Source organism: Pholcus phalangioides, unplaced genomic scaffold (genome assembly GCF_987345545.1).
Source record: "Pholcus phalangioides strain wild (caught in Gottingen) unplaced genomic scaffold, Ppha-v1.0 ptg000003l_1, whole genome shotgun sequence".
Taxonomy (NCBI): domain Eukaryota; kingdom Metazoa; phylum Arthropoda; class Arachnida; order Araneae; family Pholcidae; genus Pholcus; species Pholcus phalangioides.
In genome coordinates, this window is record NW_028301596.1 from 48,792,906 (window position 1) to 48,817,869 (window position 24,964).

Here is a 24,964-nt window from a genome sequence, read left to right on the forward strand (position 1 = left end):
CCTCTTTTATATTTTAATCCTGCTGATAATAAAATAAATTTTTTAATATATTTACAAATCGGGCTTACAGTGACATCTACTCGGTAAAAGTCATACTAACAAATATACCGTTGAAAAAAACCTAAAAAGATTTTTAACTGCTCATAATCAGTAGGAATCACTGTTTAGTGATAATATTTAAAATTATTGAGAAATATATATATTTTGTTATTTATTTTTCAGGTGTTTATATCGATTTTTCATTCATGGAATATCAGAAAATTTAGCATGGAAATAAACATAGGTATTTCAACCCTCTTAGATTGTTGTAGTATTTGTTCCACAGATGACGCCACAACAACTTCAACATTTTAATGATTTTCTATTATATCTCATGGAATTTGAATGCAAAAACAAGAATTTCAATTTTATAAATGTTTGACTAATAAATTCTCGAGTGATAAATTAAAAAAAAAATTTTCTGCGAAGTTTTGCTAAAAAAAGTACTTTGCCAACTTAGTTGTTTTGTGTTGGCAACATCTAAAAAAAAAAGAAAGTTGGTCAAAGTCGTACGAGGTCTTCCTGTCCACGCATTTCACGTGGTTGTATGTATAAACCAGGTGAATATTAATATTTCATCTATTTTGCTGAAACAAAATTACTCACTGAAGCCAAGTTTTCCTAGGAATAGGTGTTTTGCGCCGTGTGAACCGAACTGTATAATTTCGCTTCGGCAGCAACGTGTTATATAATCGCGCTACACGTTTGTGTTTTTCTAGCGTGGCGCATCAGATGTGGCTATATTATAGTATATGGCCTTGGCATCAGTTACTCTGTCGTCTGCGTGCTCCGGTTTGAAGGGAAAGAAAACACACAAGAGGGAAGAGAATATCGGCAAAACTCGCGGCGCATTTGACTCGTCCAGAAGCAGTCGGCCAATCACGCCCGACCTTAAGCCGGGTTTTCCTAGGAATAGGTTTGTTGCGCAGCGTGAACCGAATTAGACTATTTCGCGCTGACAGAAACGTGTTACGTAATCACGCTACACGTTTGTGTTTTCCTAGCGAGGCGCATCAGATCAGGGCGGCGATATAAAGTATATGGCTTTGGCATCAGCTACTCTGTCGTCTGCATGCTCTGGTTTGAAGGGACGGAAAAGAAAATACACAAGAGTGAAGAGAATATTGTCAAAACCGCGGCGAACGACGCATTTGACTCCTCCAGAAGCAGTCCGCCAATGATGTCCGACGTAAAGCGCTGTCGTCAGGCATATTGCGCTGTGTGTAGGAAAACAGTCACGCTGCTTTTCTTATTGGTGAGTGGACGGCGTGTCGCGCTGGGCGATTCATGTTGCATGCGGCACAGAAAACCTGCTCCTAGGAAAACTCGGCTTTAATAAGTATTTGAAAACAAAACATGTTTTTTTTTATTATTTGATTTTAATAATATGTATAATAGTTATTTCCCAACTTTTTTTGCCCCATCATCCCCTTCTTTTCTCCCATCGCCTTCAAAGCAATCTAACCCATAGGATCCTATGTTATACCTGTAGCTTCTACTGCTCTCCTGGAATATTCCATCACCCACGTTGGGAATCACTGATCTGGACCATCTTATTTCCATTACCTTTCAAGCTAGTTGCTTACACGTGTTTTACAAATTTATGATGTTATTCCACTTTTTCTTCCCTCTATATTGTTGATATGAGATTCCGTGGGGAATCAAAATGACCCCATCTCATGACAGTAGTGGCTATGGATTGGGACATGGATCAATGAATAGCCTAAAGCGCATGTGTGGGGCAAGCTACTCTCTCGTGACCTATTTGTGCTGTTGACTACTACTAAACCAGATATGTAACTTGTTCATATTCCTCTGCAGTACTTCTAACGAATTGGTACGTGTTGGAATGTGCGCGTATGTATAGTGAACCTTCTGTGAAGTTTGCTTCTATGTAATGCTTGTAATAACTGTTGACTCCATTGGAACCAATTACTAATTGGCAATTGGTTCTGGTGCAGTCAATAGAGCGTCAGACTTACGATCCAGAAGTTACAGGTCATCACATCGGTTGTAATTTTTTTTAATGATCTCTGAATTATTTGATACTATTCAGTTAAAGTAGTTCCTCTTGGTACGATTGATGAAATTTGTAGAGAAATACTCTGTTGGTGCAAAACAGCAGAAATATTAATTGCAACCCTCTTAACTAAACATATAATCGTGCATCCATTTCACTGTGAATGGCATTGACAACCGAAATAACACCATATCCCATGACAATGATGAGCAATCCAATGATTACATTGCAGTATTTTTAATTATGATTTATAGTTTATTTTGATTTTATATTTTTAAATAAATTATAATTGGGGGTTGGTCTTCCTAAACCCCTCTGACTAACAGCCTGATAGTATATTTTTAATGCATTAATAAATTATAATTTTCATCCCAAAGCACGAACATGGCGAGACATTGGACGTTACCGCAGAGAGGGGCCACAGTGCTCCACTATCGTGAAATTGTGATTATCTTGGTTCACATAAAGAAATGATCGATATAATATAACTTCGTGATCTTAACTGTAATCATACTTCATATAATATGTCACGAGAAAGGGACTGGCTCCCCACACACGCTTTAGTCTGTTTATTGGTTTGGATCTTGAATCTTGTGAAGCATACATTCGCGTGAGGTGGCAAGCGGAGGGGGTAATTTTTTTTGGGAGCCAAACTGAACTAGGGCAATTTTTTATTATCAAAATCCACTTGAGAAATGTCCAAAACTGGCTCTGATTGTACATAAGATCTGTGTGACTAACATGTCATGGTGGTGTTTGCAAATACAGTGGTTTCGGACTTGAAATAAGACCAATTTTGGTGTTTGTGAAAATATACTAAATATTATTTTAATATTCAAGTTTTATTTTCTGAGTACATTTCAATCATATCGGTTCATTTTTTAATTGTGAAAATTATGCCCAAAAGATTTAATATACAATTAAAAAAAATTCCAAAAGTCATGTATCCCGCCATTTTCTTCGAATGCATGTCTCAGTAAAAGACCCTTTTTTGAGAAAATAATTAAAGAAATCTCGAAAATCGTTCAGTTAATCAATCGATAGCAAAATGAAGTTGTGTAAAAAAATTCATTGTTTTTATGAAGACTCTTTTCGTTTATTTTTTAAATGCATTAATACTTGCTGGGGTCAAAATTACCCCATGATGCAGTTATGCACAGAATTTTCACAACGCCAGTTAAGAGTTAGGCAGCTGGGTTTTCCCAGGAGCAATTTTTTTTTTGGGCTGCATTAACCTTTTACCTGACGAATTCAAGTTTAGTTTGATTTCCTTATTTTTATTATTCTGATCCTTCAGTTTAGAGATATTGACCAAAAAATTCACGAAACAGTTTTTCCTGTATGTTTGTTAAACTTGCCCATGTCCATAGAAACGGCATTAGCAAATGATTAAACAAATTTGAATTTATGACACGAGTGCTCAAAGAAGGGAATCTGTGTTTTGTAAATCAAGTTTTATAATCTCACACCTTCGGGAAATGCTGTCGTGAACAATACATATATTAATAGCCTATATATAAATTTTTCGATTAATGAAACTGATGTAACATTAAAAGGTTAATCGAATAGGGCCATTTCGTGTTGGTAGAAACTTGTAACATGATCCCGCTGCATATTTTTGTGTTTTCCTAGTGTATTGCACCATTTGTTCTGTCATCTGCACATCCATGTATTTTTGCCGTTTTTCACAAAGAAAGTGCAAATGTGTCTTATGTCAGCTTTTAAAGTTTGTCTTATGAATTTAGTTATGAATTTAGGTTCAGTCTGTACAGGCACAGATCTATTGGGGGGGGGGGGGTGATTACCCCCAAGCAAAATACAGATATGATAACATTGCATTCAATAAATCTATTGAAAACCACTTGTATCAATGTTTTTGATTAAATAAATTCAAGAAAACTTGACTGAAAAAACCAGGGCATTTTTTTCAAGTCAGGATGGAGAAAAAAAAAAACAAAACCAGGACTGTCGGAAAATATGGGAGAAAATGTGGGACATGTATGGGCACTCTGTCCACAACAATTTGAAAAATAACCCCTCCCAACAGCGAGCTTTAGATCCACCCCTTACTGTGTGTCAGGGTTTAAGCTGGATAAAAGATCCTTTTCTCAAAAAACAAAAATGGGCAGAAAAGCTTTAGCAAAATGCTACAATGCTAATTTAATGATTGATGGTTGGATGTCTACTCGTTTCGTACCTCCTGTACACATTTTTTGGAAAATGTCTACTACTTCTTTCGCATTCTACAATTTTCTTTTGCATTTCGCAAAAAATATGACTGTAGCTTAAACCCTGCCATGTGTATTATCACACAAGGTCAAGGTAGCTTTTACCAAAGAAGTGACATTGCCTAACATGCCGAAATGTTTGCTCTTTTTTCCTCTTCAAACATCCATGTGAAAAATTTCATGTTTTTTTACAAATTATTGATTTTTTTTCAGTCGTTTTGATCAACACATTCCCATATAACGATGGCGAAAGGCTTGAGGAGCAAATGGAAGAGGAAAATGAAAGTCATCAAGCGGGAGAGGTATGCAGCGAAGGAGTTGAAGAAACTGAAAATGGTCCTAAGCAATCTCGATAATAAGGACGTAGACATGTCCGATATCTGCACAGGTGACCAATACACTTACTTAGAGTGTGTAATGTAGTAGTGGTTAAATCGGTGTGTGACTGTGCAATCAGTATTGCACAACCTGTATTATCTGACTCTTTCATCTCAAACACTTTTTTAAAATTAATGTCTGCTCCCTTGATACCGAAGCACATTCAAGAAATCTATCAGACCCCCCTAATTATCAAGTGGGATCTTTCTTTTCAACTACATGCATGAACTTTATTCTTTTAATCGTTATCTTCATAGTGATAGAAAAAAGAATTGAGATACAGTAGAACCTAGATTATTCGTGCTACAAAAATTTCATCCTCAGCTCTTCCTTATCTATGCTGTCGTTGGTTTTTTTTCACTAGTTATGTAAGATTTTGTGAAAGCGGGGATCTGTCCAGCCAAAGTTTGGGTCCGTTTTCCAGACATTTCACGAAATTCCAGATCTGAAAAGCTAACCCTTCACAAAATAAGAATTACTGAAACCATAAATTTGGCATTTCATTTCTTTTGTGATAGGTACAATTAGGTACAACAATAAGTAGGTTTTGCGATTGACTAGATTATTTTGCTTTCTTCAAAATTGCTTATTTTCAAAATTAATGACCATTTTCAAAAAAATAAATTTTTTTCACAGAGACAGGACCCTACAAAAAAGTCTAGACAGATCCCCTGGAAGGTTGTGATGAAAAAAAACATTTCCGTTTCATAGAACTGGACTTATTCATTCCTTTACAGAACCAAACACATCCCCCCCCCCCTCCATTCTTGGAGCTGAACTCCTATGTCAATTCCTTGAAACAGCAGCCCCAAATGCACACATAAGAACAGACTTCTATGAGGATCGGCACTTGAAGATTTACAATCAATTACAAGAAATGTCGAGAAGTTAGATGAAAGATAAGGCACAAGAATATATGGTGTAACTTCTGATTCAGTCCCGTGACCGCATGGCTCATTGACTGGACCAGCACTGTATTCCTTGTTTGTGTCATTCTTGTAGTACATTTTATAACGGTGCAAAATGGCTGAAAATAGAACGGTAACTTCCTTTTTTTTGGTTATTTCTCCACCATTAGCTACTGTATTATCATAATTCATATGTGCTAACTATCCCGAGTTTCAACTCTTGTCTGATGGACTGTGGGAAAGATGAATTCACAGTGAAAAATAAATGTGTCCATTTATCGTCTTTACAGTTAATTAGCAAGATAATGTATATGGGTTCTTTAATAGTTGATTTTCTTTTGGCATAATTTTGCTTAGAATGTAGAAATAATCATGGCTTCAGAAATCATAGGCTATATACCAGGGTTCACAACCTATGACTTGCAGGCGAAATGCTGCCTGCAAAAGTGCTCCCGTAGAAAAGTATCAGTGCAATTACAGTAAAATCCCTCTTAACAGACACCCTTCAGATGCTGTCACCCCATTTTATGATCAAATAATAATTTCCTCTTGTATATTAAAAATGTGCATTTTAAACTGATAATTAATACCCCCTCTTTTACGGGCAAATTTTTTTCTTCACCTGTGTCCACAAAAGAGACGTTTAACCTTAATGATAAATCATCTAGGCTGAGAGAGAGACCATAATTCATTCATAAAAATACAGGAAATCGGGATCCATACGGGATATCACCAATTATCACAACAAAATTATCGAGTGCAAGTATAGTTGCGAATTTGCGACAAAAAATATATATATTGTCAGTAATTAATTTTGAAGCCATGAAAATAAATCTGAATCTCATTTTCAGAAATTCAAGTAAGCCTCTGTGAAAATAAGGGAAGAATTATGGGTCATATTGCCACCATATATCCTGTGGAATTATGGGTCATGTGGCCATTCCACATGTACAAATTTCTGTCAGGCGAGTAGCAGAATTGAAGCATATCTGGGCCTCCGATTGAAAAGGCTGTGCACCCCTGTTATATACCATGGTGACTGAAAAATTGTGCCTAAAAATTTTCTACGAGTTATTACTGAATGCAAGTCTGAAGAATACACTGAATTTCTAGAATTTATATGCTGGGAAAAATAACATTTCTCTACATCACAAGGTGTCTAAAGCTGAAATTTGGGTCTGTTTTCCCACTCTTCTTAAAATTCCGAATCTCAGAAACAGATCCTTCAGAAAATGTAAAGTAATGAAACTATAAATCTGGCATTTTAGTTCTTTTGTGATAAATTAAATACAATAAAACAGCTGTCTGTAACGATATTCTAGGGACCCAGGAAGGGATCTATGGGGGGAACCCCCCCAAGAGGAATGAAAATATAATATTACATTCAATAAATTCGTTGAAAATTATTTGTATCAATTTTTTTGATTAAATAACAAATTTAAGAGAACTTTGACGGAAAAATAGAAAAAACTGGGGTATTTTTTCAAAAAAAGTCGGAACAAAGAAAAAACACTTTCCTGGAAAATAAATCGGACAATGCAGGATGTATGGTCACCTTATCCACAGTGTAAAAAAAATCACCCCTCTCAACAGCGAGGTCTAGATCAGTCCCTGTAGGGACCTAGAAATAAATTTAGTTTTAGACAGTTTGAGCATTTGTGCTATTTAATGGGAATTCTGCGGGGATCAAGTAAAATATTGTTATAGGCAAGTTATCGTTATACACAGGTTTCACTGTAGATTGTTTAGCTTTCTAAAAAATCACTTGCTTTCCGTAAAACTGATGACCATTTCTCACAAACATAAGGGAAATTTTCACAAAAACTTCCACAGAACCCTACTAAACCTTTCTGGACAGACCCGTGATCATTGTGCCTGATTAACATGGAAAGATGTCAATTATTGTCCGGGGGTGTAAGTCTAAAAAGTTTTTTCTCTGGGGAAGAAAAAAAGCTTGGCACTTAATTTTTTTTTGATTTGTCAAATCCTTGTAATGACAGATAATGAAGCCAATCATTTTGTGATAATCATTGGGTTCAGGTGGTATTTTATTAAGATGGAGAAAGCATTGAAATGTATTGCGGAAATGCTTTAATTTTGTTTCGTTTTCTTGTTCTTTGTAGTCACCACTAAGAAAGAAATATCAGCAAGAGGAAATGAAAATGCTCATAACAGAACAGATCAAGCCGGTAAGTAAATAATTTTGAAAAATATGTGATCCTCACACATTCCCAAGAGATCGGTAAGATCTGCCCAAGGAATTTGTTAGTGTTAGTAGACATCCATGCCTGAACCGGGATTCGAACCCAGACCCACACAGTCAGAGGCTAGCTCCTTAACCACTAGACTGTCAGGTGGCAGTTTGCACTGTTCAATTTATTGTACGATTCTCAACAAATTTTGGGCAGTGGTGATGGAAAGAGCACACAAAACAAATTCTTTATATACCATTTCAGATTCAGAATGTCACTGCGTATGTGCTCATAAGCGTTCAAGCATTTTGCCTATTGGGGAAAGGATCCAAGGGTGGGGGTCTGTGCAGTGGGAAAATTCTGGCCTGGTTTTTCGACTCCATGAAATTCTGAATGTCAAAAAACAGACCCTTCATGAAGTACAAATTAATGAAATCATTAATTTTAAATTGAATTTATTTTCTATAAAATTTAGTAAATTGTTTTGCTCCCCACAAAATTACTTTTCACCAAACCATTTTCACAAAACAAGCCCCTATGAAAAATGTCTGGGCAGACCCCCTGAAAGTGTAATCTTGTCACAGTGCCATCAATTAGCATTTATGAAGAAAGGGCATCGAAAAAGAAACTAAAATGGCTGTCTCTGCTGAGCTAGTCTGTTGTAGTACGTGCTTCTGTTGCTAGATGAATCTTGTGGGCAGCCTTCACTGATTAACGTTGTGATGCCTATCTCTTGCTTGTTCATCAGTTTCTGTAAAGGCTGGAGAGGTGGAACAATGTGCTGCTGTTAAATTCTGTTTTCTGTTTCCATGCATTGGCATGGGGAAACATTTTTTAATGCTCGAAATAGCTTACATGAAAGCTGCTCTAGGAAAATATAAATTTACGAGTGATTTTCCTTATTTAGGAATAGTGAATTTTTTCTTGTTGACTAACCCCAGTTAGGGCCACCCTTGACCTTCTAAACTGATGAAAACATAGTAATAGTTTTTGAAGTGATCATGGAAGACCATCAAAAGACGATTGATGAACATTGATTTATCTGGTGCAGGATTGTGGAATTGCATCTTCGACAACATGATTGCTCGTCTAATTGGCAACACTAGATTTTCACTTCCTCCCTGTGATTCATAGATTTCTGTCAAAAATGTGTGTATATGTTATGTTTCTAAAAACGATTATGTGTGCACTCTTATTTTCCAACAGAATGTGGTAGAATCTGTGACATAAATCGCAGAACAATCAGTGCTATCAGAACAGTCTGGAAGAATTTAAAAAAACTGTAGGAAACACTATTATAGGTATAAATGTGAGTAAGGGAAGATCAGCATTTTTTTTTAATACAAAAACGTGACTAAACCCTTTCGATTCTTTAATATCTCATTATTTGAAAAATGAAATTTTCATATGCAAATTATAAGTTTCTGCGATACAATGATATCCTTTTTCAAAGTAGCGAAATTTGTATGTGTAGATTATATACGGAAAAATACTCTATATATATTTTGAATTTATGTGAGCTGCACTCTGTGCCATTAGGTCCTCTCATGGGCCAATGATGTGGTTCAATTTTTATGCTCACTACATTAATTGTGCAATGTATAACTTCTTTGAGATATTCTGGGTCAGTACCGAATCTCTCTTTGTTGATGTTTCTACATTTATTGAACTTGAAAATGCATGTTATTTTCAAATACTTATTTGTATTGCAAATATTCTAAAGTGGTTCATTCCGTAAATCAAAAACTTCAGTAAACTCCCAAAATTGGGTTCATTTCGATATCACTAGAATTTGTGGTGTAATGTATTTAATGTTACAGGGACGTAAGAGTAATCCTGAACATACTGACTTGGGGTAATGTGGGCAGATCGAAACTTGTATGGCAATGGTTCTTAACCAGGGGTGCCCAAGATGGGAATAAAAATTGCAAAATGTTGACTGATTTATTCGGGAAAATCAAAATGATGAGAATAATAAAATTGACTGTGAATTTTTTTTAAAAAATATGAATCGTACCAACACATTTTGGCACCTCAATTTCTAACTTTCCTCCTTTCCCAAGAAATGTATCATATGTGCAAAAGTTTATTTTTCGCCTAAAATATTCTGCAGTTTGTTTATATTCTCACCTTGTGTTAGTAGAGCCCAGAAGTTCAGGCAAAATGCCCTTTTTTTGCGTATTTTCAAAGTTTTTTGTTTTTGTAAAAATGCTTTTTGAACTTTTCCCGTCATAACTGCCTATTTTAACATAGTTTTAAGTTTATTAGTGAATTTCATATTCCATAATCTACAAAACCTCTGTAGCCTTTTGAGCATTGAAAACAAAAGAATTATCCTTTTTAAAATTTTCCAACTCTCAGTATTGCTTATCATCAGAAAGCTTCCCCCTGTGCATTGCTTTGACCAAATGGTGTTTGACGTGAATGACTTGGTTTCAGATAAACTTGGCCCATATTAGAAAAGCAGAGAAAAATTAAAAATTTGCTTCACATAACATGCTGATTAAATTTGGCCAGGGTCACCCTCAGGGTGTGTGACAGATGCGACCACACAGGGCCCCATGCTTAAACGAGTCCTGCATATGTGGTAAGAACAAAATACAAGTTATAGCTGTATGTTTCAACTATAGAAATTGTACCGATTATTCCAAATAACACAACAAATAATCACGAATTATTTGCAACTCGATGGATTCGCACCGATCATTTTCTCTACGGGCTCCGCATCTCGCATCTGCTAATGGTGGCCCTGTTGATCCAATCCTGAGGGTACCACTAACATTTTATTTTCGGCTTTAAATCAATTTAACTGGGATGGTAATGCAGTTATTATAAACTATAATTAAAGCAGTAGACAGATAAAGTACATATATTTTTTCAGTTAGTTTTTGGGCCCTTAACTCCATAGTTTTAGTTATATTTTCTTCCTTCCATAAATTATAAATGTCTTTTTGCCTCCCCATTTCAACCATTTTTAGTGCCTGAACTTCTGGGCTCTAGTTATTAGCTTGCTTTGCTTAGATTTTATACTGCTGTGAACACATGATTCAGGAAAAATGTCAAAAATTATCAAGTGCTAGAAAAATATAATCTATATATATAAAATTGATTTTCTGTCTCTGTGTGTGTGTGTATGTTCTCCATACAAATCTACAATTTTAGATCGATCGTCGCCAAATTTTGCATATATACCAAATGGGACCCGACTTGAACGATAGGCTACTTTAAAATTTCGTCAGCCCAGGGCAAATGCCCCAAATGGGCAAAAAACTGTCCGGCAACAATGGTTTTTGGGCCTGAACAATCACTTTCCAAACGTTTACTTTGATTACCGTGGTTCCCTAGCAATGCGTTTCAGACATGTATATGCCTTTACAACGGTTTGTCACTTCTTTAATCCTGTTAGTATATGTATAATAGTTTATGCCTTTATAATGGTTTGCCACATTTTCAATATACTCTCAGTAATGAGGCTTTTTGAGTAGACATAATCATCATCAGCATCGCTTTGAGAGTCAGGAAAAGGGTGATCCTCATAGAAATCAGTGCTAAAATTGTTGATTTTACTGTAGAAATGCGGAAATTAGTGGGATTTTCCGCCCCATCAATAATTTTAAAAATTGTATTGAATTCTCGATTTTTGAAACATTCAGTTCGCTTAGAGATATACGAAGCCCAGGAGATTAAATATGCAGTAATTAGCCAAACCTATACTTTTGAGTTGGATATTCGAGCAATATCATTGATTTCATTTATATCTTCTCAAGTATGAAAATTAATGTCTCCATATTGTCTCTTTTGATATTTATTTGCATAAATTCATGTGGGTTAGGATATTTTAAAATTAGTTATGAGCCCGTGAAAAGTGCATCGAAAAAATTCCACAGCTTTAACTAAGGATTTTTGGAAGCTGGAACAGACAGATGGATAACTTGAAGTTCGGGGGGGGGGGGGGATCAAAATACCTAGCGCCCCTTAAAAAAAGAAAAATACTTATTCATATCTACGTTTCTGTGTAAATCTATATTTGTTTATTTCATGAATCGCGCAGGTCGCCATATTGGTTAACTTGGACACGGTTTGTATGTCCCTCAAGAAAAAGAGAGGGAGATATCACGTGATCCAAAAAAGCCTCATTGAAGAAAACCCGGGCAGCGCCGGGTATTATAGCTAGTATATAATATTGTTTCTTCGACTGGAATCCATAATAAAAAGCAATTCATTGAATCTTTCCTCTTGAATTCCAAACAATACCAAAAAGTGATAATTTTTAGCTTAGTTTTGAATTTTCAAAAAGACTAAATTAACTGTAGGCCAAAAAGGAATTAAAGAATTTATAAAAGTTTATTAATTGGTAATTAGTACAATTTGATTACAAAAAACTTAATGCCACAACAAATATAAAACAAATTATCCAAGGAAGTGCAGGAAGGTAAATCGAATTGTGCACTGGGGATGCAGGTTTGAAAAATGGTCAAGAACCACTGTTGTATGATGACCACATTTTAAGGGATGAAACCATCATTTTCCTGTATTATATTTTAATCTTGAGTGAGCTCTCACAATCTGCACCTAGTCTTATTCTGCTGTGCTTGTGTCTTTGCCATCTAAGTCTGTCTCTACATGTAACACTGTAAACATTCACTTCCTCTTCACTATTCAGAAATTTAGATAAGAAATGAAAAAAAAGAAACTATATAGTGGATACATATTCTGAAAATCATAATCTAGCCTTATCTGTCGATTTTTTTAATTATTGTGAGCCGCACTCTGTGCCATTAGGTCCTCTTGTGGGCTGATGATCTGGTTCAATTTTTATGCTCACTACATCAGTTGTGCAATGCATAATTTCTCTGAGGTATTCCTGGTAGTATTGAACCTCTTTGTTGATATTGCTACATTTATTCCCTGAACTGCAATTTATTTTCAGGCATCTGCTCATACATACAGTTTCATGGCGTACTGGACTCATCATTTCAGTTCAAGGGGTTAAAATTCTTGAAATGTGTGTCAATATTTTTTTAATTTTACTGGTTCCAATATCATCAGACATGATCAAAATTATTATAATCAAAAACAGTGACTACATAAGCCAAGCATTTTTTTCTGGATATTATGGCTAATGTGATCCTCTAGAAAGAGAAGTTATTTGTGCCTTCTCCCGGAATCAAACTTGGGTCCCCTTGCATACTGTTCAAGTGCTCTAACCAATACACTGGAGATACAACCTTTTGCTCCTTATGGTGCATGTTAGTAGTGTGATGCTCTAAGTGAAGAAATGACAGCCTCCTTTAACTACAGCATTAATCCCTGTTTCCCTAAGGTGGCGACAGTATATATATAGAAAGATGTTTTCCTGGCCTGTAATACATTATACATTATTGTGTGTCTGGTGTATTGGTTGGTGCACTCGCATGGTGTGCAAGAGGACACCCCCTCAAAAGCAAAATATGTCGAAATCTACGACATATATCGCAGAACAATCTGGAAGAATTTCAAGAAAGGTGTAAAAAAAGCACTATCATGGGAATTTTTACCACAGAACATTTCCAGTCAGCTGGGGGCTTGTCACAGAATGATGCAAAACTTTCTGCTTTGGGGAAGAGGGCTCTATGTTCGATTCCAGGAAAAGACAAACTTGTTCTTTCTAAAGGTTTGTATTGGTATAATATCTCCAGAAAAATTTCTCCTTATGAAAGATCATGAATAATCATATGTAATACAGTACCACAGAGAGAGAAAGTGTTGTACTGCTAACATATTTCATCCAGTCCAGGAAAAGTATTTCTAGAAAAAAAGTATTGATCTCCTAATGATTTACTAATTTTGTTTATATAAAATATAAATCAGTTTTCATTGCCTGAAACATTTACAAGTAAACAATTTTTGACATATTCACCCCCAATGACAACTTTTAGTTCGAGAATATTCTCAGAATATTTTTTGGTCATGATGAGAGGTTTTGAAAGTTTGGTTATAAAGATTTTAGTAACCTTTAGATTAACACTAAATTTATTTTAAAATTAGATAAATTTTCAGAAATAAGTTCAAAGCACACAAAGTGTAAAAGACAAAGTTGATTGATCAAAGAAGCTATTCTAATACAATCGCTTTCATTCTAAGAAGATACAGAACCATTGTTTTCTTCAATGTACATACACTTAAATTCTGTATCACTTACATTTATTTGCAAGTTATGCAATTCAGCCCTGTTGGTTTAATTTTCTTGCTTTTAAACTTTAATATTGTAGGCTACAAACTTCAATATTCCCTGTCTTCTTGATAGGAAGAGAGATGGGAGGAAGGACTACTATTATAAATTGCCAGAGAATATTCTTATCGTAAAATAATAAGAATTATTCTCAAGTTATTTGTGGAGATTATTTATTATAATGCATGTTATTACAAATATTCTTGAGAATAATCTCGGGAAGGACTACTATTATAAGTAACTGAAGAATATTCTCTGGAAGGACTATAGTTAATAACTTGAGAATAATTCTTATTTTCGATAAGAGTATTTCCCCAGTAGTTTGTAAAAGTACTCCTTCCAGAGAATATTTTCAAGGATATTATATATATAAATAACAGGATAATATTCTCTCATTAGAATAAGAATATTCTCAAGTTATTTATAATAGTAGTCCTTCCAGAGAATATTATTCTTGAGAATTTTACATCTCTATGTGTGACAGGGTTAGCAAGCTTTTGCCGCAGTGAAAAAAACTATGGTAAAAACTGCCCCAGCAAAATTAGTTTTTGCCAGCGGGAAAAATTCATAGAATTAAAAAATTAGATTTATCAGTTTCAAATTTTATGAATAAATAATTGTAAGCTTATCAGTTTTTTATAACAAATATGGATGATGCATAATTTATTTGGATAAAGCAAATATTTTTTGCCACTGGAAAAAATTCATAGAATTCAAAAATTGAATTTATGTGTTTTCAATTCTATTAATAAATAAGGTCTTTTACATATGAATTTTATGTAAGAAATCTGGGTGATGCATATTTTATTTGGATATGTTTTCATATTTTTGGTGTTGCTGAATATTCATTTTTATACCATGTAATTTTGTTTCATGTTTTTTTTTTAAGTTTTTACATTGAAAAGAATATTTTGCAATTGATAAACCAAGCTTGGTATGTCTTGAGTGAAAAAGAATAATTTTTACCAATTTTTGCCACTGTCCCGGCAAAAATCCAACCATGGTGTGTGAGCTGCACTCTGTGCCATTAGGTCCTCTCATGGGTCGATGATATGGTTCAATTTTTATGCTCACTACATTAATTATGCGACGTACAACATCTTAGGGGTATTACCAGTCATTACGGAGCCTCTTTGTTGATATTGCTACATTTACCATGAAAAATGTTTATCTGCTTGTTTTAAAATCCCTTGTTTCTTCAGACATGCTTGGAATTAATTTGAGCAATCATGTTCAATCTCATGGTGCAGTAAAAAACGCTGGTTTTCTATTTGCTAAGTTGGAAACTGGTCAACACCCTTGTAACCGTGTTAAATATTTGATATTCACAGTGAAACTGTCATGTAATGGTAATAGAAAGGATTTGTCGTTGCAGATGAATGTATTAATGACATCATTAGTTGTCATTGCATAGCTGCCAAGTCTCCTGGATTTTTATTTCATCTCCCGGAATCCTGAAAAATTCTTATAGCTCCTGAATTTTTATCGTGATTGTAAAAAATTTCTACTTTTGGAAAAAAATTATTCCTGAAGAATTTACCCAGAAAAAGATGTTCTTTTGTTTTTAATCCCAGTTATGATATCATAAGCATGATGTAAATTGTCATCATTGCATCAATTCACAAAAAAAAATTCATTTTTGGGAAAATAGACAAAGTTCACCAAATCGCTAGTATCAGTTCGGCCTTTCGATATCTGAAATCAGCGAGATGACTTGTACATTCTTTAACCCATTTTGTGCTCCATGGTGATTATTTTGCTGACTTGAATTGATTTGAAAGTTGTAATGACAAGTAACTTAGCTTCCTGGTTAGTGATATGATTGGTGACTTGGAGCTAGTCGTTTATGGCTTGTATGATGTCACATTGTTGCAAAGAAGAAAATTCCCCTATGATGAAAAATCTCTACATTGTTTTTCGAAAATTCCCTTTATATTTATTTTTGTATTGAATTTAAATCTGTGTTAAAATTTCCTTAATTCTCATTCTTCTAAGTTGGCAGCTATGTTATTGTGCTATATTGGGAATTAATTGTTAGGAATTTCACTGTGTATGCACTGTTTCCATTGATAGAAGTGAGATTATGGCAGTAAATAAATATATATATGAGATTGCATCACACATGGCAACCACAATGAGTTTTACATCTCAGTGAGAGATGTGGAAGAAAAGTAGTCATTCCAGAATCCGCTATAAACTTATGTTTTTTTCGAACTATCAACATGTGTACATAATATGATGGGTGCAGTGAAAATTACCAAACGAGGACGATAGTCATTACTACATTCTTCAAATTGACATTATTTGCCTATGACTACTTAAACAAAGATGGTATCTGTATGTTTGTACATGTGTACGACATTGATCCTTATGAAACAGCCTGATTAATTTGCTAGTAATTCTGCGAGTGATTGATGTAACCCAGTGGTTCTCAAACTTATGTCACCCGTGGCTCCCTTGCCGAATAAATGGTCATCCACAACTCCCTAGGATATTTATTAGATATTTTCACATAAAAGAACTATTTCAAAGAATGAATTGATGCACAAGAATTAATATCTCCAGCTCACCGCGATGCCCCCAACAAGGGTTGGCAATGCACACTTTGAGAAACACTGACATGATTATTCCCAACATTATTATAGCATAATATCCTTGGGTGGAGGGGGGGGGGGTTGAATGATGTGCAGACGTCATGTGGACATAGGTGATGATTTGTGACATAATGATTTGATTTTTAAAAATATTGTAAATCATTCATACTCAATTCTGTAGCGACCTAGTCTTTTAAGGAACTGAAACCTCTTTGTTTTCACAGTAGAAGTTCAAATGCAAATACCTTCTATTTCGCAGATTCGTCAGGTGCCACCATGGATGTAGACAAGAAAGCTCCAAAATATCACCCGACAAAGTTGACGAACGAACATGGCCAATATCCTGTCTGGATGAACCAGAGGGCTATCAAGAAACATAAGGCTCTCCAGAAGAAGCAAGGCAAAATCAAAAAGAGAGGGAAGCGGTGATAGCTTGTGAATACAGCTTTCCGAAATAAATGTTTGTTTTGTGATGCCTTGTCTTTGTATGGAGAATGTCTCACATTCTTTCGTAGCCACATATTCGTAATCCAATGTATGGTGCAGTATTTGTGTATCAAACTTCTATGTGACAAATTTTCTCTGCACAAAGTTTTACCAGAGCATATACATCTGATTGATGAACTCTGTAAAACAATTTTTTTTTATGGAACAAAATATGCTGTAGCCTACATAAATATAATAGACCTAGTAATATATGGCAATTATTTATGTAATTGTGTAGGTGAGTTAAGTCAAAAGATGATTATCACATAATCTCCACCAATATTTATGAAGTTATTCCATCATTTTATTAGTGCCCAGTACCAGGTGCATAAAGTTCTGTAGGGACTTCATCTTGAACCTGTTCATCATCTGCAAAGTGTTTGCCTCCAAGATGTGGACTTAACAGATGAAAATCGCTTGGGGCTATGAGGTTGATGTTGAAGAAGTTTCCAACCAATTGTTTTAACTGTCTTCTGTGCAAGGTGAGCTGTATGAGGACTGGCATTATTGTGGTGAAGCATCATTCCTCCTTTGGTCAATAGACACTTTCTCGGAATCGCAGTCCAAAGCTTCAATAGAACATCATAGTGTTATTAGGCATTCACATGTTCACTTCAATTTTGGAAATGGGCCAGCAGCACTCCTTTTAGAATCCCAAAACATCCACCTTATAGCCCCGGATTAGCCTTGAGCGATTTTCATCTGTATAGTCCGCTAAAAACCATCTTGGAGGCAAACAATTTGTAGATGTTCGAGATGAAGTCCACAAAGAATTTGATGCGCTGAAAAAAATGATGGGACAAGTGCATAAATATTGGTGGAGATTATGTTGAGAAATATATAAAAATAGTTTTGAAGTGATTGTCTTCTGCTAGTAATTTTTTAATTATCTTTTGTGACTTATCTTAATGACTCCCCTCGTGAAATGACTCGAGCTCTATCAGTGGCGACTTACTAAAGAAAATTCTGGTGGGGAGGTCAAAATTGTTTCTAAATCGTCGGCTGAAAATCATGGAAAACGCCTCAATTATAGAAAAATCATGAAAAAACGCCTTGAAAACTACTGGAAAAATCACGAAAGCTGCTCTATCGTGTAAAAAATAACGAAATAAAATATGAAAAGCCAGAAATCAGTCATATATATACAGTCAAACCTCGTTAATGAGTCACTCTTGGGAGAGCAAAAAATGTGACTTAGTAAGCAAAGTGACTCGTTAAACGGAGTAAGCCATAGCCGTGCCAATTCCTACCCGATGACAATTAGGACTTCCAAAAAGTGACTCGGTAAGCGGAATGACGTGTTAACCGGGAGACGCACTAACGAGGTTTGACTATATATAATAATCACCCTGTAATAAAAAAAAAGTAAATATAATAGAATTGATGCAAGGAATTTGGAAGAGTTTCTAAAATTACTGAAATTCAATTTTAAAATAGTCTGTCTCTTAATACTGATGCGAAGACTATAAAAAAAAAACCCGCTACTCCTGAGAATTTTTTCGTAGGGAAAAACTTTTTTATGAAAGAAGACTGGCGTGAGAATTTTTACGAGTTCCATCATATTCTGTAGCTTTATTCGTAGTAGCAAGTGCGCAACCTAGATAAAACAACCCCAAAGGAGTAAACTAATATAACCGAAAAAGAGGATTTTTCCCCTCCATATACTACGTACGAGCTCTTCTCTCAGATATGGATGGAACTACTTCTGGAAAGTTACTCGAGAAAGTTTCCAAGAACTTTAAAAACACTCGTTATACTGAAGGAAAAAAAGAAAACGCGTGTGGACAGGGATGCTAAAAATTTCCAACGTTTTTCAATCATGAATTGAGACCCCCCAGAACAGACATCTTCAACCCGTTGCTAGCGAGCACTTCGGTGCTCCCCTAAGTGCCATCTTTGCCTGTTAGGGCCTCAGAGAAATCACTTTCGGCTCAGGGGCCGACGATGCTCTTAAGACGGCCCTGCCCTAAAGTACCCAGAGTGCTCATGAGCACTTGATGAACGTTCCAATTTGGCACCTTGTGCAAATCATTTAAGGATTGAACTTATCCCGATTTCATGCATTTGTATTTTAAACTTCCCGGAAAGGAGAGGGGAATGCTCTTGTTTTGATGATGGGTAGCACAGGCAGCGTTCGAGACTGGAAAGAGGTTGAAGACCTGTTTAGAACAGGGTGCTCATTATTTTAGAGTGCGCGGACCACTTCATTGGTTTGGAAAAGTGTCGTGGTCAGCTCGAGTGACCTGAGAATGAGCAGTGGGCCATCGCCAATTGCTCTGGAATCGTGCTGCGGGTCAATTAAGTTATCTGGGAAAGTGCTGCTGGACACTTAAGTGATGCGCAACTGCACTGTGGGTGACTTCAATGATCTGGAGTGATCTGTAAATGTGCCACTCTTATCTGTAAAATATCACCTTAATAGTTACCATTCTTCTACGGTGAAAAAATAATTTCCCTCGTGTAATAAAATCATGCATTTCTAACGACTGGTTAACGGTCACCCCTCTTTTACGGACGAATGTTTTAGTCCCACGTTGTGTCCTCAAAAGAAGGGTTTTACTGCATTTGAAACTGAATTTTCTTGACGATCAATATAAGAGGAGCCAGCCAAAAATTTTTTTTCTATATCCTGTCAAAAATGAAGTCCCTATTCAAGGATTTGGGGGGCCGCGAGGATTCCCCACCATATGTGCGTCTGTTAATAAATCGACATATTTTTCAGCATTGGATCAATATAGAATTCAAAGTTCTAGTTTTTTTGAAAGCAGTTATAAAATATACGTAATCGAAATCTAATAAAATCCAATTTTACGGCCTCTAATAGTTTGTGGCACGGTGCGATCGCACCCTTCGCACCAGCCCAAGTCCTTGCTCCGTTTGTCACGAACTATAAAACAACCTTGGGTACTCCAAGTTCCAGGATTCGTATTCCAGCTAAAGTAACTTATGATGCTTTTTTGTATTTTTCTTCAGTTAGATAAAATGTCACGTAAAAAACAAGTTACAATAAGTACGTATAAAAAAATAACGACGACGAGGAACTAAAGAAGGGTCTTAAGATATCCAATGCAAAGACAAAAAAAAAGACATTAATTGGTAATTAAGCGGCGAGGAAGATAATTGTTACAAACCGGGAAAAAAACCGTCAGGAAAGATTTCCCCCCACTTCTCTGGAAAGAAGAAAAATCTCCCAAGTCCTTAATTTTTGCTCTTTTTCTACATTTTTTTTATCTTTTTTGAAGGGGGAAAAAAAACACGAATTTTTGTTGCGTTGATAAATTGACTTTAACATAATCATTTCTCTTACATACGATAATAATATGTTGGTCTTAAATGCCGTATTTTGACGCGAATGAGGAACCCAATGATTTTTCTGGCTAAAAATTTGCAAAAAAAAGTTAAAAGATGTACTATACTCAGTGGCCAAAAAATTAGGAACATTCCCCTCGCTCAAACGTCGACTCGTCCGCGCAGCACGTGCGCTGACATAATATACCGGAGTTGCTGATGAAAAGCTTTCTCCTGGTCAAAAGCAGGAGTTAACGTAGCAATTTGCATGTTCGGGGGGTGGGGGGGGGGGGGGACTAGAGATGTTAGTGAGTTTTTGGACGCGACATGATTATTGGCGACAGAAGGAGCGGTTCCAGTATCTCCGAAGCCTACATAGCAAGGACAACCGGGATATTTTTTATCAACATTTTAGCGACACGATTGTAATGTTTTCCAGTGTCAGCTATGCTTCGATAACGTATTGATGTAAAGCTATGATTCTATATATTTGTCTGTTCCCTAAATGGCATGTAACAATACCATGTCTCAAGACCAGTGAAGTGCCCTATTCGGCTCCCACAGCTGAATCCTGCCTGTATTGGTTTCTCTAGCACAACATATGATCCTTTAATGGGTGCTCGGGAGTGCTAGTGGTCGCACTATAGGGGTTTGTGTTGGCGGGCAGGGGTCCAGTCCTTTGCCTGTGTGAGTGATCTTGGGGCCCCGTGGGAGGAAAGATTATATAATCCGGCGGTGACCTTTCAGTTAGAAATTTCTTGAAATATGGACTGGGTCACCGTTCGGTTAGGATATCACCGAAGCCGTTAACCTTCTTGGATTTTCTCGTACAACAGTATCTCGAGTCTTCGAAGAATGATAGCTAAGATAAAAAACTTCGAACGGAAAGCGTAATAGTGGTCGGAAAACGCTTGTGAACGAAAGGAGTGCAAGGCGATTGGCACACATCGTGTGCAGCAACAAGAAGAGCTGCAACGCAACAAATTGCAGCGAAATTCAACTCAGGATCATCGCAAGCACATCCGTACGCTCTACAAGACGGATCTTGTAACGAAATGGTTTTAGTAGCCGGCGACCAACAAGGGTCCCATTTATTTCGCAGTAAAACCGAAGAAAACGGCTTTTGTGGGCTAGAGAACTCCGAAGTTGACCATTTGATGAATGGAAGAAGGTTGTCTGGTCTGACGAGTCAAGATTTCTTCTCCATGATGTTGATGGCAAGATCCGCGTGTGGCACAAGCAGCATGAAGCCCTGGATCCAGCATGCCACATGACACCTGTTCAAGTGTTTGGCTGCGGAATCACGTTCTGGGTAGCATTTTCCTGATATTTTCTAGGTTCCGTCTTTCCATTGAAAATGTCTGTCAATACCAGCGCCTACCGCTGCTGACCACGTGCACCCGTTTATGGCCATAATGTTTCTTGATGATGATGGGTTACATGGATTTTTTTTCTGTTGGCCTCAGGAGATACAGGGCAACAACTTTCTAATTGGACGAGGGGACTGTATAAAAATTTATATTTTTATTGTATGATACATTCTGTATTTTTACTCTCAAACCTGGTACAGTGTAATTTTTAAACGTCTTTTGAGAATTTTTTAAACGGAATCATACCCCTATGATAGACGCTTGATGAGATAAAGGCCGCATTAGCACTTACAGGACACCCTTTATATAGCCACGTATCACACGTTGGCGATAAAAAAGAATTGATTTGGAGCCTATCTGACCATCTTACATCGGCTCACCGAACTTTGTCGAAATTACCAGGGATCTCCTTCCACTTCGCTAATTGGCCGGCCAAAGCCCAAATCATTTCTAAAAATCTGAATTTTGTCAAAATTCTCGGAAACTTCGCGAATCAACCGCACTTCGGACTTTGGCTGTAACATATCCAATTGTAATTCAGTTTTAGGTCAGATACACGGTTTTCTGCCCAACACTGTCTTTAGGAAACGTGATCGCCTTTCATGAAAAGAATCACGTGATTCTATGGATCGATTTCGGGACATTCTGAAGGTTTCTTTTTTGAAGAAGCAAAAATTTTGTATTTTCGCTTTTGGAAAGAAGTTTCCTTACAATTACAGTATTTTAGAATGTAAATTTATTCGTCTATTTATGTTTGGTCTCGAGGGGGGGAGATCGAATTTCAGAGATTCTCACAACGAGTTGACTCGTAAGTGAAATTGCTTCGATCCCATCTATTCGAGATCGGAATGTGAGATGAAAACGATCAGCTTTTATTCATTCGGAATTTGAAAGGAGGTAAAAAGTTGCCGAATCGCAAGAGAGAATCAATCAATGGTGGGAAAATGATATCAATTTCCATTTCGGAAACTGTTGTTTTCCCTTCCTACATGTAAGCGGGAATAAATGAAATCTTATGGATTGCTTGATAACATCAATGGCAAAAAAACAAGGAAAAATAATTGCGTAAATTGATTGAATTGCTCTTTAAAGTGACACAATACCTTCCCACTTTTCAAGTAAACAGGTATTTTCTGGATTTTATGCTGAGGGGAATTCGGAAAGAAGAGTCATCTGGCCACCTCCGGGACTCGAACCAAGGTCCCCTCTTGCAAACCGCATGGCTTTATCGCGCAGACCATACGTCTCGCTTTTACGAGCCATTCCCCTCACCTCTAGGGAAAATTGGCCAGCTGACCTTTTATTTTCATGATGCTGAGATCTTGTCACTCTCTTGAATTCAAAACTTTTTTCATTTGTGAATCGTAAATTCGATTGTTCGCTGCAATGCTGATTGTATAAGTTAAGATACGTTTTAGAGATTGCGTTTTTTGATAGAAGTTTATCTTACTTAGACCATGTTAATCATGGGCACTGGAACCTGCGGCTCAGCCTGCTTGACCCCCTCCCTCCCTCCCTCCCCAATAAACTTTGCAAGAGGGCTTACACCCCCCTATCTAGGAGTTCATGGATATACAATGCAACACATTCCCTTTATGCAGACGTCCCTGAATGGTTTAGAAGAGGGGTCTTCAGCGCATGGCCCCGCTGTCTACATGTGGCCCTCGAAGTTTTTTGTTTTTAGCAGTGGCCCGCCGACGAAAGTGCAAATTACAGAATTCATAGAATGCTGGGGGAAAAACCTCAATAAAGAAATGTAGTAAATTATTTATAAAAGGAGAAATATATACATATATATAATATTTCAAGATTAATTTTAGAGAAAACATTAATCTTGAATCATTAAAAAATTAACCAGAATAAATGAGTAATAATTTCAGAATAAATGAGAAGTTAAGTTCAGTGAGGTAGTAAATACACATAATTTTTTTTATGAAAAGAAATAATTTTAAAATTAAAATGAGAGAAATGTGACTAGAAGTATTGAAATACCCATTCTCAGAATTAATGAAGATTCATATACATGTATTTGATTTCAAAAAATGATTTCAGAGTTTGTATAAAATTAATATTTAATGAAAAAAAATTATTTCAGGCTTAATAAAAATTAATATTAAATAAAAAAGTTATTTCAAAATTGATATTGAATGGAAAAGTTTCTGAAATTCTGAATATTTGATGAAATAATTCCTGAAATAATGAATTAATATTTGATGAAATAATTCCTGAAATAATGAATTAATATTTGATGAAATAATGAATTAATATTTGATGAAATAATGAATTCATATTTGATGAAATAATGAAAATTAATATTTCATGAAAACTATTTTTTGATGAAACAATAATTTGCCAGTTAATAAAAATTTATATTAATGAAAAAATACTTGCATAATTAATGGAAAATACTTTCATAATTAATGGAAAAATACTTTCATAATTAATGGAAAAATACTTTCATAATTAATGGAAAAATACTTTCAGAATTAATGGAAAAATACTTTCAGAATTAATGAAAAAATACTTTCATAATTAATGAAAAAAAACTTTCGTAATTAATGGAAAAATACTTTCAGAATTAATGGAAAAATACTTTCATAATTAATGGAAAAATACTTTCATAATTAATGGAAAAATACTTTCAGAATTAATGGAAAAATACTTTCATAATTAATGGAAAAATACTTTCAGAATTAATGGAAAAATACTTTCATAATTAATGGAAAAATACTTTCAGAATTAATGAAAAGTAATATTTGATGAAATTTCTTTTTCCAGACTTGATAAAAATTAACGTATGATTAAAAAAAAAAAATTATTTCAAAACTAATACTGAATGGAAAAACTTCTGAAATAATGTAAATTGATATTTAATGGAAAAAAAAAGTCTCAGAATAAATAAAATTCTCCATTAATATAGAGCCCCACCCCGGCTTGATTACAAACCCCGGGCCCCGTTGGGTGCAGAAGTTGACGCCACTGTGAATCAATAGAGGGATATCTAAAAGCTCCATGTTGGCCCTCGGGCTTCATGGAAAACTTTTGTTTTTAGCCCGCAATGTCTGAAAGGTTAAAGACACCCCCCCCCCTCTTCCCGCTTAAGCATCGCACAATCTCCATTTTTTTATAAGATGGAAAACCGATTCTTTCTGTTGAGCGGAAAAGAAAAATTTCCATCGCATAATCTCTTAAAGAAATCGTAAATTATATCACACGTTTGTCGCTCTATTCCTTTGTATTTGATGCTAAT

At 35.7% G+C, this 24,964-nt stretch overlaps 1 protein-coding gene across 2 annotated transcripts; it reads left to right on the plus strand.

Annotated features, from left to right (window-relative positions):
- The first annotated feature begins 512 nt into the window (after positions 1-512).
- Positions 513-17,043, plus strand: LOC149088754 (18 kDa learning-associated protein of slug). Of its 2 annotated transcripts, none has more exons than XM_089249749.1 (4): positions 513-599; positions 4,501-4,675; positions 7,697-7,762; positions 16,830-17,043. In XM_089249749.1, exons 2-4 carry the CDS (start codon positions 4,531-4,533, stop codon positions 16,997-16,999), a joined length of 381 nt encoding a protein of 126 aa, XP_089105875.1. In that variant the 5' UTR covers positions 513-599; positions 4,501-4,530; the 3' UTR covers positions 17,000-17,043. The 2 variants fall into 2 exon arrangements, with proteins under 2 accessions (XP_089105875.1, XP_089105882.1); XM_089249756.1 differs by having other exon boundaries at positions 546-1,294.
- Positions 17,044-24,964: the final 7,921 nt, after the last annotated feature.

Bases quoted from the DNA above. Each gene is read 5' to 3' on its own strand.
- LOC149088754 (XM_089249749.1), top strand. From the start codon at position 4,531: ATGGCGAAAGGCTTGAGGAGCAAATGGAAGAGGAAAATGAAAGTCATC. The intron at 4,676-7,696 runs GTGACCAATACA...TGTTCTTTGTAG, and splicing joins CATGTCCGATATCTGCACAG to TCACCACTAAGAAAGAAATA. The intron at 7,763-16,829 runs GTAAGTAAATAA...TCTATTTCGCAG, and splicing joins TAACAGAACAGATCAAGCCG to ATTCGTCAGGTGCCACCATG.